At 43.0% G+C, this 19,359-nt stretch overlaps 1 protein-coding gene across 5 annotated transcripts in view; it reads left to right on the top strand.

Moving 5' to 3' along the window:
- The window catches only part of FAM193A (family with sequence similarity 193 member A), a 165,930-nt gene that overhangs the window by 137,364 nt on the left and 9,207 nt on the right, over positions 1-19,359 (top strand). For all 5 annotated transcript variants that reach the window (XM_025438338.2, XM_025438336.2, XM_049108570.1 and 2 more), the window contains 4 exons: positions 5,306-5,489; positions 6,493-6,723; positions 9,299-10,130; positions 18,573-18,654. In XM_025438338.2, coding sequence (XP_025294123.2) covers positions 5,306-5,489; positions 6,493-6,723; positions 9,299-10,130; positions 18,573-18,654 — 1,329 coding nt within the window. The remainder of the gene's footprint in view (positions 1-5,305; positions 5,490-6,492; positions 6,724-9,298; positions 10,131-18,572; positions 18,655-19,359) is intronic.

The raw sequence follows: 19,359 nt of genomic DNA, 5'->3' as shown, positions 1-19,359 counted from the left end.
TGTGTGTGTGTGTATATATACCACATTTTCTTTATCCATTCATCTGTCAATGGACATCTGGACTCCTTCCATAGTTTGGCTATTGTAGACATTACTGCTACAAACCTTGGGGTGCAGATGCCCCTTTGGATCACTACATTTGTATCTTTGGGGTAAATACTCAGTAGTGCAATTACTGGGTCATAAGGTAGTTCTATTTTCAATTTTTTGAGGAACCTCCATACTGTTTTCCACAGTGGCTGCACTAGCTTGCATTCCTACCAGCAGTGTAAGAGGGTTCCCCTTTCTCTGCATCCTTGCCAACATCTGTCCTTTCCTGACTTACTCATTTTAGCCATTCTGACTGATGTGAGGTGGTATCTCACTGTGGTTTTGATTTGTATTTCCCTGATGCTGAGGGATGTGGAACGTTTTTACATGTGCCTGTTGGCCATGTGTAGGTCTTCTTTGGAGAAATGTCTGTTCAGGTCTTCTGCCCATCTCTTGACTGGATTATTTTCTTTTGGTGTTGAGTTTGATAAGTTCTTTATAGATTTTGGATACTAGCCCTTTATCTGGTATGTCATTTGCAAATATATTCTCCCATTCCGTAGGTTGTCTTTGGTTTTGTTGACTGTTTCCTTTTCTGTGCAAAGCTTTTTATCTTGATGGAGTCCCAGTAGTTGATTTTTACCTTTGTTTCCCTTGCCTTTAGAGATGTGTCTAACAAGAAGTTGCTCTGACTAAGGTCACAGATGTTGCTGCCTGTATTCTCCTCTAGGATTTTGATGAATTTCTGTCTCACATTTAGGCCTTTCATCCATTTTGAGTCTGTTTTTATGTATGGTGTGAGGAAGTGGTCCAGTTTCATTCTTCTGCATGTGGTGGTCCAATTTTCCCAACACTATTTGTTGAAGAGACTATCTGTTTCCCATTGGATATTCTTTCCTGCTTTGTCGAAGATTAGTTAACCATAGAGTTGAGGGTGCATTTCTGGATTCTCTATTTTGTTCCATTGATCTGTGTGTCTATTTTCCCAAGACCATTCTGTCTTGATGATTACAGCTTTATAATAGAGCTCAAAGTCAGGAACTGTGATGCCACCAGTTTTGGTTTTCTTTTTTAACAATCCTTTGGCTATTCAGGGTCTTTTCTGGTTCCCTACAAATTTTAGGATTATTTGTTGCAATTCTGTGAAATAAGTTGATGGTATTTTGTTGGGATTGCATTGAATGTATAGATTGCTCTAGGTTGTATAGACATTTTAACAATATTTGTTCCAGCAGTCCATGAGCATGGAATATTTTTCCATTTCTTTGTGTCTTCCTCAATTTATGTCATGAGTGTTTTATAGTTTTCTGCATATAAATCTTTGCTTCTTTGGTTAGGTTTATTCCTGGTCATCTGAGTTTTTGGTGCAATTGTAAATGGGGTCGACTCTTTGGTTTCTCTTTTTTTCTGTCTCATTTTTAGTGTATAGCAATTTTGATGCAACTGATTTCCATGCATTGACTTTGTGTCCTGCCACTTGCTGAACTCATATATGGGTTCTAGCAATTTTGGGGTAGAGTCTTTCTTTTGAGTTTTCCACATAGAGTATCATGTCATCTGTGAGGAGTGAGAATTTGACTTCTTTGCCAGTTCAGATGCCTTTTATTTCTTTTTGTTGTCTGATTGCTGAGGCTAGGTCTTCTAGGATTATATCGAACAACAGTGATGAGAGTGGATATTGTTGCTGTGTTCCCAGTCTTAGGGGGATAACTCTCAGTTTTCCACCATTTAGAATGATATTCACTGTGGGCTTTTTGTAGATGGCTTTTATGATATTGAGGTATGTTCCCTTTATCCCTACACTATAAAGAGTTTTAATCAAGAAAGGATGCTGTATTCTGTCAAATGCTTTTTCTGCATCTATTGAGAGGATCATATGGTTCTTGTCCTTTCTTTTATTAATGTAGTGTATCTCATTGATTGATTGGTGGCTGTTGAACCACCCTTGCAGCCCAGGAATAAATCCCACTTGGTCCTGGTGAAAAATCCTTTTAATGTACTGTTGGGTCTTATTGGCTAGTATTTTGATGAGAATTTTGGCATCCATGTTAATCAGGGATATTGATCTATAATTCTCCTTTTTGGTATCTGGTTTTAGGATCAAGGGAATGCTGGCCTCATTTCTTTCCATTTTTATTTTTTTGAAACAGCTTCAGAAAAATAGGTATTAAGTGTTCTTTAAATGGTTGGTAGAATCCCCCTGGGAAGCCATCCAAACCTGGACTCTTGTTGGGAGATTTCTGATTACTGCTTCAATTTCCTTGCTGGTTGTGGGTCTGTTCAAGTTTTCTATTCCTGTTTCAGTTTTGGTACTTTATATGTCTCTAGGAATACATCCGTTTCTTCTAGATTACTTAATGTATTGTCATTTAATTGTTCATAATATGTTCTCATAATTGTATATCTTTGGTGTTGGTAGTGATCTCTCATTCGTTTTATTTATTTGGGTCCTTTCTCCTTTCTTTTTGATCAGTCTGGCTAGGAAACTTAATAAACTAGGAGTTTATCAATCTTCTTAATTCTTTCAAAGAACCAACTCTTAGTTTCATTGATCTGTTCTGTTGTTCTTTTGGTTTCTGTTTCATTGATTTCTGCTCTAATCTTTATTATAATTTCTTTTTCCTGCTAGGTTTAGGCTTTACTTGCTGTTCTTCTTCCAGCTCCTGTTTGTATAAGATTAAGTTGTGTACTTGAGAGCTTTTCTGTTTCCTGAGGAAGGCTTATATTGCTATATACTTCCCTCGTAGGACCACTTTTGCTGCATCACAAAGGTTCTGAACTGTTATGTTTTCATTGTCATTTGTTTCCATGAATTTTTTTTAAATTCTTAATTTCCTGGTAGACCTATTCATTCTTGAGTAGGATTCTCTTTAGCCTCTGTATATGAGTTCTTTCCAAATTTCCTCGTGATTGAGTTCCAGTTTCAAAGCATTGTGGTCCGAAAATATGCAGGGAATGATCCTAATCTTTTGGTACTGGTTGAGACCTGAGCTGTGACCCAGTATGTGATCTCTTCTGGTGAATTTCCATGTGCACTTGAGAAGAATGTATATTTTGTTGCTTTAGGATGGAATGCTCTAAATATATCTGATGTCCATCTGGTCCAGTGTCAGTTAAAGCCCTTGTTTCCTGATTGATCTTCTGTTTAGATGATCTGTCCATTGTGGTGAGTGGAGTGTTAAAGTCCTCTACTATTATTGTATTATTATCCATGTGTTTCTTTAATTTTGTTATAAATTGGCTAATATCATTGGCTGTCCTCATGTTAGGGGCATAAATATTTACAATTATTAGATCTTTTTGGATAGACCCTTTAATTATGATATAGTGTTCTTCCTCATCTATTATTACAGTTTTTGGGTTAAAATCTAATTTGTCCGGTATGGATTGCCACACCACCTTTCTTTTGATGTCCATTGCATAATAAATGGTTTTCCACCCCTTTGTTTTATTTTTTTTATATTTTATTTATTTATTCATGAGAGAGGCAGAGACACAGGGAGAGGGAGAAGCAGGCTCCCTTGGAGAGCCTGATATGGGACTCAATCCCAAGACCCTGGGATCACACCATGACCAAAGACAGATGCTCAAGCACTGAGGTGCCTTGCACCTCCTCATTTTAAATGTCTTTGGTCTAAAATGGGTGTCTTAAAGACAGCGTATTGATCAGTCTTATATTTTTATCCAGTTTAATACCATACCTGTGTCTTGATTTTAGCCCATTTACATTCAGAGTAACTATTGAAATATATTAATTTAGTGCCATTGTATTATCAGTAAAGTCACTGTTTCTGTAGATTGTCTCTGTTCCTTTCTGGTCTCTCTTACTTTGGGGCTCTCTCTTCGCTTAAAGGATCCTCTTTAGTATTTCTTGTAGGTCTGGTTTAGTGATCACAAATTCTTTAGTTTCTGTCCTGGAAACTTTTTATCTCTCCTTCTATTTTGAATGATATTGTAGCTGGGTAAAGTATTCTTGGCTGCATATTTTTCTCATTTAGCACCCTGGACATATTATGCCAGTCTGTTCTGGCCTACTAGGTCTCTGTGGATAGATCTGCTGCCAATCTAAAGTTTCTACCCTTATAGGTTACAGACCTCCTGTCTCAAACTGCTTTCAGGATTTTCTCTTTGTCTCTGAGATTTCCCAGTTTCACTGTTATATGTTGGGGTATTGGCCTATTTTTATTGATTTTGATGGGGGTTCTCTGTGCTTCCTGGACTTGGATGCCTGTTTCCTTCCCCAGATTAGGGAAGTTCTATGCTATAATTTACTCTTATATACCTTCTGCCCCTTTCTCTTTTTCCTCTTCTTCTGGGATCCCAGTTGTTCTAATATTGTTTCACTTTATGGTATCACTTACCTCTAGAATTCTCCCCTCGTGATCCAGCAGTTGTTTCTCTCTCTTTTTCTCAGCTTCTTTATTCTCCATCATTTTGTCTTTTGTATCACTGATTCTCTCTTCTGGTTCATTTATTCTAGCAGTGAGAGCTTATTTTATTGTATCTCATTAATAGCCTTTCTGATTTTGACTTGCTTAGATTTTATTAATTCTTTTATTTCTCCAGAAAGGGATTCTCTAGTGTTTTCCATGCTTTTTTTCAAGCCAAGCTAGTATCTTTATAATTGTTTTTTTTTAAAGATTTTATTTATTTATTCATGAGAGACACAGAGAGAGAGAGAGACAGAGACACAGGCAGAGGGAGAAACAGGCTCCCCACAAGAAGCCTGATGTGAGACTCGATCCTGGATCCCCAGGTCACACCCTGAGTCGAAGGCAGATGCTCAACCACTGAGCCACCCAGGCGTCCCTATCTTTATAATGGTTATTCTGAACTCTGGTTCTGACATCTTACTTACCTCCATACTGATTCGGTCCCTAGAGTCAGTACTGCCTCGTGTTCTTTTTCGAGGTGAGTTTTTCCATCTTGTCATTCTTGCAGAAAATGGTTGCTTTTATATTTGTAGAGTTGTTGCCATTTTCTTAGAGCTCTGGTTGAGTTCACAGGTGTTGGGAATGATTTGATAGCTACCCAGCTGAATTCCTGGGACCAGATGAAACTAAGGTCTACTCCTCCGCCATCTTGGACACTGACAACAGTTTTAAAAAGACAATTTTTGTTATCTGTTTGAAGCCATGAAGTGGTGGTAGGAGAGACTGTGCCCTCCGAGCCCACATCACCTTTCCTGTGTGACTCCCAGCGTCCAAATGACCACTTGCCCTCTGTGCCCCTCTTGGGGCAGCTGTTGTTAACTAGCCCATGTGTGGTTTTGCAGCGACCCCGACTGTGAGGGGCACCGCTGTGAGAACGGCGTGTATGACCCACAGCAGGACGATGGGGATGAGAGTGCCGACGAGGACAGCTGCTCTGAGCATAGCTCTAGCACCTCAACCTCCACCAACCAGAAGGAGGGCAAGTACTGTGACTGCTGCTACTGTGAGTTCTTCGGGCATGGTGGGGTAAGTACCCCTGCTGGGATAAGTGCCCCAGGGGCGGGCAGCGAGCAGGTACTTAGAACCAGCGGGTGCCAGGTGGAATCCTCGGTGTGATCATACTGTGTGTAAAGCTTCATTTGCAGTGTGGTTAAAATCAAGGTGTGGTCTAAAACAGTGGTTCTGCTCCTAGGTTGTGCTTATCTTGAAGAAATAACAAAAAAAAAAAAAAAAAAATGTTTGCCCAAAGATCTACCTATAAGGATTTCATTACTCCATTTTTGCATTTGTTTGTGATTTTTAAATCAGTTGATGAGCTAGGAGCCTCACGAACAGCCATCTTTGGGAATTGTTGGGTCCAGATCATGCATAGCCCACGTGCATGATGGGGGCGGGGGGCACTTGCTGTACATGGTGTGCGCTGTGGGACACCTCACGGTCTCAGTACAAGCAGATGTCAGCCATGTTGTGCCTAGGGGTGGCTGATAGGAAAAGCAATGGCTGGTAGTTGCTTTTCTTACTGCTGTCCTGTCTGCATTTGCTGAACATGAGTACACACACATGCAGTGCCAGGAAGAAATATTGGCAGGGAGATTGAGAGCAATTTTCTTTTTCCCTTTTGGCACTGAATAAGAAACCCATAAACGAATGAAAAGATTCTACAAATGCATTTATTGACATGAAACAATAATCACACTGCATTATATAAGAAGTAGATTAATCAGTATATGTGATTTTTTTTTCAGTTTAAAAATGTCCATTTGTGTCCATAGTTGTACATGTTTTACCATATTTTTCACGAACATGTGCAGGTGGAGGGGTTGGTGCCAGAACAAATCTTTGGGTCACTCTAGAGCAGGTTTTCCTTGTTCCTGCCACTTGTTCATCTTCCTTATTTTTCACCATGAACATGTATTACATAAGTAATAAGAAAACTTTTGTTTTTAGAGATACATTCTGAAATTTGCAATATTCAGCATCATTAAAACTTGAAGCTTAATTCAACCACACTTTCCTTTAACTGCCTTAGCCTCCAGCTGCACCAACAAGTAGAAATTATGCAGAGATGAGGGAGAAGCTTCGTTTGCGGCTGACCAAGAGGAAAGAAGAGCAGCCTAAAAAAGCGGACCAGCTCTCAGACAGAGAGAGTGTGGTTGACCATCGAAGGGTGGAAGACTTGCTGCAGTTCATAAACAGCTCAGAGACCAAGCCTGTGAGCAGCACTCGAGCCGCCAAGCGAGCCAGACACAAGCAGAGGAAGGTAAATGGCATGCCAGTTGGTTCTGCTCAAGGGCGACCTGAAGAGCCCAGCTGGATACAGCAGGCCTTGGGAGCCTGACTGTCACTGTCTCTGTCTCTGCGGCCTGAGCTGGAGCTGGTCAGAACCCCAGGTTGTATTTTCAGGACATGGCTTTCCCTCTTATAACATAGATCTAAAATGGGCCTTTGGGTCCCTGTGCCCCAAGGGGGCATGCTGCAGCAGACCCTTGGCCGCTGTCTGTGGAGGAAGAGCCTTGTCTCTCAGGGAGGTTGAGGAAAGAGCCCCTGGATGTGAGGGAATAGGAGGGGGTCACTTAGACACAAGGCTGAGACAGGGCCCTTGGCCCAGCAGTATCCTTCAGACATAGTCTGAGTGCCCCACCCCATGTTCCTTGTCCCTCAACTGGCAGAGGAGAGTCAGTCAGAGCCCTCCCAGAAGAGGTCAGGCATGCAGCATTGGTGGCCAGGGTCCAAAAGTAAGACGGACAGCTATTGTTAGCAGCCCTGGGCACCACCACGGGGCGTGGGCTGTCCTGGAAGCAAGCGTCTACCAAGACAAGCCAGGTTGGCCCAGCAGTGGGCGTGGCATGCAGAGGCTGTTGACCAGCGTGTGACAACTTGTAGTCTATACTTCACTAGTGAAGGGAGGGATAGTGTCTGCTCTTTGGCAGGACAGTGCGCCCTGGGGCTGGGCCCATGCCATGGATGTCCCTGCTTTAGCTTCCTCAAGAGCCAGACTATGCCAGGCAGATCCAGGCTGTGTACAGAAGGAACATGGGACGACAATGGAGGCTCTGACGGCAAACAGGAGGCTTGGAGAAGAACCTGGGCCCCTGTGAGGTCCAGCAGAGCCGGGGTGGGAGGACATCCCAGAGTGTACTGGACAAGGAGCTCCCACCTTTAGCTCCTTGTGATGGGGAGACAGTTGGGATCACTCCACCAAAGTGGAACACCTGTCGAGAGCCCTGCTTATATCTCACAGCCCTAATCAGTGTCTAACTCACAGGCTTTGAGAAGCTTGTTCTGTGCCTGGGAGACAAGGGTCTGCCAAGCCCCACTAGAGCGGGGCAGTGAGACCTGCTCTTCATTTGGCAGTGTTAGGTCAGGGCCCGCTCATAACCCATGCACTTGGTACCCTGCACCCCATCTTCATAGAGCATCTGGTTGACGGACTGGTTGTGAGTTTCCTGTAGATTCTGTCCTGGGGCAGATTTGCTCCTGACCTGTGCTGTGGGAGGCACTCTGCTCACTAGACACAGGGCCACTCTGGGAGCTGCTTCCAAGGTTTGCTTTTAACAGATGGAACCAGGCTTTTAAATAAGTGTTACTTGAATTGTCAAGTTAAATTTTTTTTAAGTAGTGCCTACTGGGATGTTGTGAAAAATAATTGAAACTTGGAAGGACTTTTATTTTTTTTAATCATATTGTTTTTTACTTTTGAAAGGATTTTAAATGCAAAATATATTTGCCAAAGCTTTTACTGGAGCTCAGTGATGCAGAGTCGTGCACTTTTAACAGACTAAATTTGTTTTCTGAGCAAAAGGAATAGTTTCCCTGGGGGCTTCTGGGTTAGGTGTCATTTGGAATGAAAATTAACTTCATGCCAAGCTGGAGGGCAGAAATAGGCAATGTCTGCCTGCTATGTGACGTGGAACATACTAGAATGTCACTTGCTCTCTCACGCTGGTGAAAATATGTTGGGAGTTTGGTGTATCTGCTGTGGTGGGAAAAAGGAATTTCAAGTTTGTAGTGTATACTTTTTACGTGTCCTGTTGATGTGCATGTGAATGCACCAGCCTCACCTGGAGAGGCGGCCCACTGGCAGCTGGTTGGCTGCTGTGTGACCGGTGTGTACCTTCAATCATGTAACCATCCAGCCCCCGTGTGCAAATAGGAGGCTGGAGCAGGGCAGACACAGCAGCTGCTTTGACCTTGTTTTATTTTATTTATTTATTTCTTAAGCAGGCTCCATGCCCAGCGCGGAGCCCAGTGTGGGGCTTGAACTCACGACTGTGAGATCGAGACTTGAGCCGAGATCAAGAGCCGGCTAAGCCACTCAGGTGCCCCTACCTCGTTTTAAAGACATGCTTAGCCACTATAGGGATCCCTGGGTGGCGCAGTGGTTTGGCGCCTGCCTTTGGCCCAGGGCGCGATCCTGGAGACCCAGGATCAAATCCCACATCAGGCTCCCGGTGCATGGAGCCTGCTTCTCCCTCTGCCTGTGTCTCTGCCTCTCTCTCTCTCTGTGACTATCATAAATTAAAAAAAAAAAAAAAATAAAGACATGCTTAGCCACTAGAGCAAAGGCTATCGGGAACTTTTTGTTACGGAGCCCTTCCCCCACCATCATCAATAAAGTAATAAATGTATACCTTAGTAGAAAGATTAAATCTAGTAATCCTAGAGAGTAAACTAATTTGGGTGAGGTACGTTTTAAGCTACTTGGCTTATTATAACCTGTTTCAGAGTATATATTCTTGTTATATGACTTGTTTTTAAAAAAATTTTATTTTTTTTGTGTGTTTTAATGTTTAGAACACTCACTCTTGTCTTATGTCTTCTTTTCCCATCGGCAGCTGGAGGAGAAAGCTCGCCTGGAAGCTGAGGCCAGGGCCCGGGAGCACCTGCACCTCCGTGAGGAGCAGAGGCGACAGGAGGAGGAGGAGGAGTTTCAGCGGCTTCAAGAGCTTCAGAAGCTGAGGGCCGTGAAGAAGAAGAAGAAGGAGAGACCAAGTAAAGACTGTCCCAAGTTGGACATGCTTGCTAGAAACTTCCAGGCAGCAACAGAGTCTGTACCTAACTCTGAAACCATGCACAATGGCTCACTAGAGCAAATGGAAGAACCAGAAACCTCCTCTCTCTCTCCTTCCACACATGGGGACCACTCAGAGGCCAGGCCGGGGCCGGGGGTTGATGGGGATGCTGCCAGCCCAGTGGACGCCAGAGACTCCAAGCTTCTCCTCCCTAAGGAGGCCAGTGGGAAGCAGCAGGAGCCGCTGTCTTTCCTCCTCGACATAATGCATCACCACAAAGAGGGGAACAGCAAGCAGAAGCTCAAGCAGACCAGCAAGGCAGGCAGTGAGCCTGCGAGGAAGCCGGCCGACTCCCCCCGAGCCTCAGAGGGCCAGCCCAGACCAAGGCCCCAGACGGAGCCAAAGGCCAAGGTGCTTGACCTGGCTTCCCTGGCAGAGCAGAAGAGGGAGGAGAGAAGAGTGAACAGTAACAACAATAACAAAAAGCAGCTGAACCATGTCAAGGAGGAAAGGCTGCCTCCGGCCCCCCTGGAGCCTGCTCCGCCCAGCGAGCCCCTGCCGGACAGCAAGCTGGTGCTGGCGGACTCTCCACAGCCCAAGGGCAAGAGCAAGAAAAATAGGAAGAAGAAAGGAGACAGAGTCAACAGTTCAATCGGTAAATAGGGAGCAGAGGGGTCTGTGTGCTGGTGCCCCAGCCTCTCCTGGCCCCGGGCTCTCCGTGGCTTGGCCACAGCAGTGAGACACAAATAGCCACTATCGTTCTCTTTTATTGTTTGGAAATTACTACAGATGTGCAGAGAATTCCTCTGCGCACCGGTCCCCCAAGCTCTGTTTCCACATCTGCTTTCTCTTTCTCCCTCTTTCATTGTTCTTGAACTGAAGAAGAATACTTTCAGCGTGAAGCTCCTTGCCCTTAAATACTCCAGTCTATATTTCCTCAGAACAAGGGTACTCTCTTAGGAAACCACAATACCATTATCAAAACTAAGAAATTATTACTGACACAATGGGATAATCTAATTATAGACCTTATTGCTATTTCTCCAGTTGTCCCTTTAATGTCCTTTTATTTATTTTTTAGGTTTTCTAAAAGCTTTATTTAAATTCAGTTAATTAGACATATCGTATTCTTGGTTTCAGAGGTAGAGGTCAGTGATGTGTCAGTTTTCTGTAATACCTCAGTGCCCATCAACCGTTTACCCCATCTCTCTCCCCTCCCTCTCCCCTACCCCCTTCTCTCCCCCAACCCTCAGAGAAAAAAAAAAAGTTACTGTTTTTCCTGACACAGGATCCAGTCCAGATCACATATCCTCTCTCTTTAATTTCCTTTAATGAATCGGTTCCTCAGTCTCTTGTGACCTTGACATTTCTAAAAAGTACAGTCCATTTATTTTTTACAATAATTTATTGTTTACAATAATTTCAGTCTGGTTTTATGTGCCATTTCTTCATGATCAGATTCAGATTGTGTATTCTGGGCAGCAATGCCAGGGAAGTGGTGGGTGCTTGCTGGTGCCTGCTGTGGGGGGGCACAGCATCTAGTGACAGGGACTCAGCCTTCCTGCTGTGAGGCCCACACTTTTCTCCTTTGCTCTGATGGGGACGGGGTCTCCTGCTGCTGCTAACATTCACCAGCGAGTCTTGCCCAAAGTGGCTGTTCCCAAGTTCTTTGCCAAGTGGTTATTTTTCTAACATTACTATTCCCTATGTGCGTTTCTTATTTGGTGTTCTGTGGGAGGCGCCTCCTTCCCGTCTCCCCTGTGTATTGTTTGCATTCATTCAGTTATTTATATCAGGGTGGGTTCATGGAATCTGTCTTCATGCTGTCAATTAGAATCCATTACTGACCCCACATATTTTGGTCCCCTGGCTGTCCCTGAGTCACAGTGGGAGCCCCTTTGGGTGGTCCCTCAACCCCATCATTCTTGGAGTACTTGCATCCTTTCCTGCACAGTCAGGAAAGGTATTCTGGGCTTATCTTGTGCTTTCCTGCCCCAGCTCTGAATCTACTACTTTCCAAGAAGCCCTGGTTCTTTTCAGAGCAGAGTGGCATTGAGAAATCCAGACACAGGGGCTGCTGGTGTGTTGTTGCTTTTAGACCCTTCCTGTCAACACAGCAGGGCAAGTGGGGGTGTGTGTGTGTTTGTGTGTGTGTGTGTGCGCGCGCGCGCGTGTGCGCACATGTAGCCTACACAAGCAGCTGGTGTATTTTCTGTAATAAAAGCCGAGTTCGGGATCCTTGGGTGGCACAGCGGTTTGGCACCTGCCTTTGGCCCAGGGCGCGATCCTGGAGACCCGGGATCAAATCCCACGTCGGGCTCCCGGTGCATGGAGCCTGCTTCTCCCTCTGCCTGTGTCTCTGCCTCTCTCTCTCTCTCTCTCTGTGACTATCATAAATAAATAAAAATTTTAAAAAATAAAAATAATAAAAATAATAAAAGCCAAGTTCACACTGATGGCTCTGGTGGTGCTCTACCTGCACCTCCCTCCTTCAGCATGGCTGTGCAGCAGTTCACCACAGTGTGCATCCAGGAATGCTCGCCCTCCCTGCTGGAAAAGACAATGGCCTGGCTCTGTGGCCGCGTTCCCTCGGGGTGTCTCCAGGCTGAGGGCACACTGCTGCTCTAGGCTTCTTAGCCTGTTTGCATGCCTCCCCCTCCTCACTCCCAGCCCAGTTTTCCTCTTTCCACCTTGCGTCCACCCGCTCCCTATAGGGATAACTCAGTGTCTTTTCTTTTTTGCACAAAAGGTAGCACAGTAGAGATCTTTTGCCCTTTGATTGCCCCTCCCGCCAACTGAACATAAGCAGGAAAGCTGTGTGCATGGGCTCCCGGCCTTGTGTCCTTGGTTCGTCATCACTCGTCATCACAGCCAGGGCCTCTGTGGGGCCAAGTTTCCTCAGGAACTCCCTAGAAGGTGGAGTCCGAAGGCAGCACCACAGTCCTGGTAATTGAAGCCAAGACAGGAGGGGACAGGAATCCCCAGTGTCGCTTTCATTTGCATTTTCCTCCAATACAGTGAGGTATTTTGAAGGGCTATTTTGTCTCTTTTTTGTGAATTTTCTGTTCATATTTTTTTCTTGTTTTTTAGTTAGGTTTTGGGTTTTTTTTCCTTGCATTTTTAAGACTCATATATGAGAAATATTCGCCTTTTTACCTGCATCATAGGCTGCAGATATGTACTCCTTTGGACTGTGTCTCTGTGGAAGTTTTTTTGGGGTTTTATATAGTCATTTCATTGATCTTTTAGTGCCTCTGGATTTTAAACAATGATCAGAAAGCATTAATCTAACATTAAGGTAGAAGAGGAGTGTGCCCCGTATTTCCACCTTTCTCATTTAGCCCCTGGTACACTTGGAGAGCCGTGGGTCTAGTATTATTTTCTTAAATGGTTAGCCTGCTGGCTCAGCATCAGTTAATAAAAATTCATCCTCCCCCATGATACAAGACGCCCCCTTTGTGCTACAGTAAGTTTCCCTGTGTCTTGGGTCTACTTAGGATTCTCTCTTCTTTTCCTCCTTGCTTTATGTGCCACTGCTGCACTGACTTGGTTATCTCGGGCACTCCGTGTGTCGGGGGGAGGCCTCTCCTCCCCTGCTTTCCCTTGTTGTCCAACTCTTCTTTCCTGTCCATGCATCTGTGTTTTCACTAAAGTGTCTGTGTGCTAGAGCCATACAAACCCTTTGTTGGATCTTTGTCAGGGTTGCATTACATTTATAAATTAATTTAGGGAGAATTGATCTCTTTATGATGTTGATTGTCTTTTCCTGAAATAGAGGTGTTTCTCCATTGGTTCAAGTCTATTTTTGTGGCTTTTAGGAATGTTTTAAATTTTCTCTCATTGATTTTTCACATTTCTTATTGAGCTTATTGCTAAGTATTTGACCTTCTTTGTTTTTAGTTTCATTAGGGTACTCCCCACCATTATGTCTGCTAGCTCTGCACTTCAGGTGCATTAGCCACGAGTCACGTGTCATCACTGAACACTGGAAATAAGGCTGCTCCAAATTGATGGGTCTTGTAGTAAAAACATACACTGGATTTTGAAAACCTTGTATGAGGTTTTAAAAAATTTTAAATGTCTCAGTATAAATCTTTTACTGGTTACATGTAGAAATGATCATCTTTTGGCAGTGTTTAACTGAATAAAATATATATTACTAAAATTAATTTTACCTATTTTTTTTTTTATTTTTTTAATGTGGCTACCAGAAAATCTTAAATTATATCTGTGGCTCACATCATCTTTCTGTTGGCTAGTACTGCTCTCACGGGTTATTTGTGTTTGAAGTCTACTGATATCTGTATATTAACTTTATATCTGCTAACTTACCGAATTATTTTTGATGCTCTGGGGTTTTCCAGGTATTCTGTCGTATTTGTGCAAATAGAGAAAGCCTTTTCTCTTTTTATTCCAACTTTTCCAATTCTTTCACTCCAAGATTGAGAATGATACAATCATTTCAAATGATTGCATCATTCTCAATCTTAACAGAAAGGTCTGGTCCACATTAAAAGTAACATTCTGGCTTAGGATAAGGTTTACGTATTTTATCATCTTAAGAAAATATGCGACAAGTCCTGCTCTTATTAAGTGTTTTTATTGGGAATGAGTGTTGTATTTTGCCAAAGGTTTTCTAGTGTCTCTGAAGAGAAACATAATTTTTCTTCTTATATTTGTTACATTTTTGGATTTTCTAATACTGAGGCAGGCTTGGATTCCTGAAATAAAGTCCACTTGCTTGTAGTGTATTGTATTCTTTAGTTTTGGTTTCTGTTTCCTAATATTTTATATAGCATTTTTATATCAATAAGAGCTATGGGTCTGTAACTTGTTTTTTCCTGATGCCTATATTAGGTTTGGGTATTAATATTATTACCTCATAAGGAGGTTTAAAGAATCAGGATTTTCATTTTCAGTGTTGTAGAACAATTCACCCTGCATTGAGACTGTCTAGGTTTTCAGGGTTTGAGAGAAATCTGTGCAACACTCTGGGCCTGGTATTTTTTTTATGGGAGAGTTCCTTAACAATTTTCTCTCTTTGCTGAGAAAGAAATGGAAATTGGTCTATTTGGTATTTTTTTTCCAGTGGGGTTAATTTTAGTAAACTATGTTTCCATAATAAATTCTTTTAGCTAGATTTTCAAACTTATTTACATAGATGTCTGAAACTACGTAATTTTTAAAAATGTATTTTTCAGTGCCTGTCTTCCTCATCATTTCTTATTTTGTATATTTGTGTTTTCTCCCCATTTCTGTTTCATTCTGCTAGTTAATAGCTTCTCTTTTATTCAGGGGGCGCCTGGCTGGCTCAGTGGGTGAAGCATGTGACTCTTGATCATGGTGGGGTCATGAGTTCAAGTCCCAAGTTGGGTGTGAGAAATAATTTGTCTATTTTGTTAAGATTAAAAAAAAAAAAGGCTCTTTATTTATTGAACAGGTTTACTGTGGCTCTTTCTAATACCTCATCAATTTCTGCTTTTATCTTTATTTTCTCCTGTGCTTTCTTTTACTTTGCTTTATTTTCTTTTTCTTTTGTTTATTTTCTAAATTTTTGATTTAGAAATTTAGTTCATTTGTTTTCATTCCACTATTTTTATTGATCAAAGTATTTCCCACTTCAGATTTTCCTGTGATCATTCCTTTAAATATATCTCATAGTCTGATAATATTTCTATTGGCATTTTGCTTTGTTTTACGAAACTCAAGAGTTTCTTCATTTTTGTCCCCACATTGCTCAGTAGTTTAAAAAGGTGGCTTTCAGGTTTCCAAGACTTGTTTTTTGTTTTCTTAAGATTGTATTTATTCGAGAGAAAGAGAGCACGAGCAAGTGAAGGAGCAAAGGGAGAGGGAGAAGCAGGCTCCCTGCTGAGCAAGGAGCCCCCAAGTAGGCTCAAGCCTAGGGCCCTGGGATCATGACCCGAGTCACAGGTAGATACTTCACTGACTGAGCCATGCAGGTACCCTTGGGAGAGCCTTTTATATGTTAATAATTTATAGATTTTCTGCATTGCAATCAGAGAATATTGTTTGTAATATTTCAGCTTTATAGAAATCACTGATACTTTTTTTGTGACCACCTTTTGTGACTGCTCCATATACTTTCAGATAAAAGTATGATTTTTTTTGTTATCATGGTGAAAATTGAAAAAAATATATCTCCATGATGTACTTATGAATAATATTTAAGGTTAGCTTTTCTCTTTCCTTCCTGGTTTTTTGTCCTCTTGACCTGTCTTCTATTATTTATTATTATGAATTTCTGTGTTTTTTTTGACTCTTGCAGTTTTGCTTTATAAAGGTGGTGTTTGTATTTGGTGCACATTCCTAACTTTAATATCTACTTAGTGAATTATGGGTTTTAGTACTAAAAAATGTCCTTTCATTGTGTTTTTGTGCTTTTGCCTTGAATTCTACTTTGTCTGAGATGGTGATCACTGCCCCTTCTCTCTCCATGTTTCCATTTGCGTGGTGGGGCACCTCTCTTCTCATCCCTTTCTGAATCACTCAGCTTTAGCTTGTTCTCTGATTTCAGACAGCACAAATCTTGAATCTTGTTTTGTGAGCCAAATGGAAAATTTCATCTATAGGTGAATTTGAGCCCATTCCCATTTATTACTACTATGTGCTTTGTCTCAAGTCCAACAACATTTTATAATTACTCTGTGTATTTTATATTTGCTGTTTCTTTTTCTCTGTGGTGTGTTTTCTTAGCTTTTATTTTTGAAAATCACTGGGGTTTAGGAAACTTGGCAGTCTTGCCTGAGTGCATTCCTCTACCCTCATACTTGTGTTGCCCCATCCTTGGTTTCCCTGCTTACCTTCCACAGTGGACTGCAAGGCAGGTCCTCTGACACCCACTTACTTGCCTGGACGATGGTCCGGGAACTGATTCTGTTCTTTCCACCACCACTCCCCTGGCAGTCCCTTCTTTTCCCGTTTTCCAGCTGCATTATTTCTGCTGTTGGACACACAGTGTTCATAAGTCTCCAGCTGATTACATTCCGTGTTTGTGCTGGTCCTCCTGTGGGCTGTTCCCTATCCTCCTCTGGCTGAGTGAGGCTCACCCTTGGGCGCATGCCCTCAAGTAGGGGTACAGAATCCTCTGAGCTCTGGCAAAGAAGGATGTTGCCTATAGTCTTAATGATGTACACACAGCCACAGCCTGGCTGGCTGTGAAACCTTCGGGTCACACTTTCCACTCTAGTTAACATAGCTTTTTTGTGAAAAATGTCTTCCTGGTACTGAATCTGCTTATGTTTCTGTCTCTTTTTTCTTATATCAAGATGTTCTGTCCTGATTATTAGTTCTACTTAGAAGAAAAGAGTATTAGAAATTGCATTTAGAAGACAGCTTTTCCAGCAGACATGCCTGCTCTGTTTGCTTTTGTGCTTGTTCCTCTTATAGAACTATAATGGGAACGCTGTTGATCAGAAATTCACTTTCCTACATCTTCACTTTCATTACTTCTTTAAACATTCCTACCCCTTCCTCACACTCCAGCATTTCTTTGAACAGGGCCTCAGCAAGTCTAGTTGGCAGCCAAGCAAGGTCTGCAAGTAGACATCTAGATGGAGGCCCAATTGGAACAGTTTTAGTGGCTGGAAAGGAACAGATTGGGCCGTGGAAGCAGGACAGTTGTGACTGGATGTGTTAGGAGGGTGACTCCGTGTTGGCCGGGTTGGGCAGGATGGAAGCTGAGACCAAGGAGCCTAACTGGGAGGGTAGTGAAGGCCAACAAGAACTTGCTTGGCAAGTAGAAGGTATGATGTGAGTGTAAGGTGGGGCAAGAGGGTCACTGTCAGAAAAGGAGCACTTTTGCCCATATTGGGAGTCAGATGCCTGAAAGCACATGTACAGAGGAGGTGCCTATATGGACGCAGAACTCAGGAGAGCAGTCTGGGGCAAGGGTGGAAGTTTGATGGTCCCTGTGGAAGGAGGGATGGGATGTGGGGAGCAGAGGAGGAAAGCTGACCCCACAGGGAGCTTTGGGTGCCAGCAGAAGGTGGGCTGAAGGGGCTGTGGTCATGCAAGTCCCTACAGGGAAGCTCTCCACTGACATTTCTGTGAGCTTCCAGATGTAAAGACATTGGCCTGGTGGTATAAGTCAGCAAAAATGTTACCTGCTCTTATAGAGGTGAACCATGTCTTATGCTACTGTGCAAGTACCCCGGTGATAGGGGAAAAAGCGTGGCCTTGTTTTTTTAAGATGACAAAAAAAAAATGATCCTTGCTAAAGTCTACAGGGAAGTGGAGGCTCTGTATCATGGGGCTGGGTACTGTGTCTGCACCACCAACCCTCATAGCAGCGGTATGCACTGATGTCGCCTCTGGCGCACAGGGCTCAGTGCCCAGGAAGTGCCCAGCATTGCACAGGTGCCAGACAGGGCGGGTGGAGAAGAAACAAGAAGTTGAACCCCTCAAACTTGCTGAGATTCTAGGAGATGGAATGATCATGAATCATGAGTCTCCCTGCCATCCTGCCTGTGTTTCAAAGAGAGTGATGTAACTATTTTTTTATTGGAACATCCTGAAAAGTTTTTGATGATGTCTCTGGGATATTGCATGTATACACGGAACGCCTGGGAGCGCCATCTTCCTATAGAGCTTGATATCTGGGTCCTGGGTAGTCAGTCATGTCCTCTTGGTGCAAGGGACAGCATTCTCCCCCTCATAAGGCTGCCTTCTGAGCAGCTTCTGTTTACCAGCATGCCCCACTCTTTCCCTCCCTCCAGTAGGGACTTAGGACGGACTGGGCTTGCAAGCACCTTAGGTTTCCAGGAATCTTCTCAGGGGCTCTCCCATCATGGAAACATGTCAAGTAAAGACCAGTCTCTTGGGGAATCCAGGTGCCAGCAAGTGGATCTCTTCTAGTGGGACCTGAAGCCACAGTTGCTTTGCTCAGCAAACATGTGAGTTCCATAATTTCCAGGTTGAACCTGATGTTCACAAGCACAGGAGAGACATCTCTCCTCCTTTGGTTGTTTGTAAAATCTCATTTTAGAAAAAGTTTCAGTTTTGAAGTTCTTAAAATTAAGTAAAGCCAGGTAATTTGTTCTCTTATAATCTGACTTGCTTCTTTTCTTTCATTTTACAGATGATGTCTTTCTGCCTAAAGATATTGACCTAGACAGTGTGGATATGGATGAGACAGAAAGGGAAGTGGAATATTTCAAAAGGTAAATATTAGGGCTATGTGTCTGAAGTAATGATGGTTTCATGGCTGCTGTACATGACCCTCATGACCCTCCCATAGTGTTGAAGGGTTTCTTGGACACAAGAGCTGTCAGCTGGCCAAGGAGCCTGGCTACTCAGTAGCATCCCAGCCTGTGAAAGCCTGCCCCACATGTCTCCGCCCCAGCACTGGCACACATACGGGCCTCCTCACTCACCCTTGTACCCAGTCACTGCTCTCTTCACCTCTGTGTGAAGACTGGTTTAGGACCATTTCTCTCAAAGTGCTCCAGACCAGCAGCATCACGTGGGCACGCAGCCACCACCACCCCCCTCCCCCAGGACCTGCCAAATCAGACATCTGTATTCTCACAAGCATCCCTGGTGATCCTCATGTGTGCTGACATTGGAACACACTGATATGGCATGCTTTTAAGGAGAAAAATGACATTTTAGATATTTGCTCAGTTTTCCTGATAAGCAGGAAATGTATTCTATACATTATTTTTTTGTTTTTTGTTTTTTTTTTTATACATTAGAATACAATGTATTCTATAGTATTTTATCTACTTTGTGAATTATAGCAAGTGAGTTTTGTTTTCAGGTTTCTTCTTTAACTTGTTTGTTTTAGATAATACACACACAGAAGAAACAGTTTGCGGTGCAAAAAGTCATGAACTCATATCTGAAATGGTATAGAGGTGTCTGGG

This window comes from Canis lupus, chromosome 3, assembly GCF_003254725.2.
Source record: "Canis lupus dingo isolate Sandy chromosome 3, ASM325472v2, whole genome shotgun sequence".
Classification (NCBI taxonomy): Eukaryota; Metazoa; Chordata; class Mammalia; order Carnivora; family Canidae; genus Canis; species Canis lupus.
This window is presented reverse-complemented; position numbering and strand designations above follow the sequence as displayed.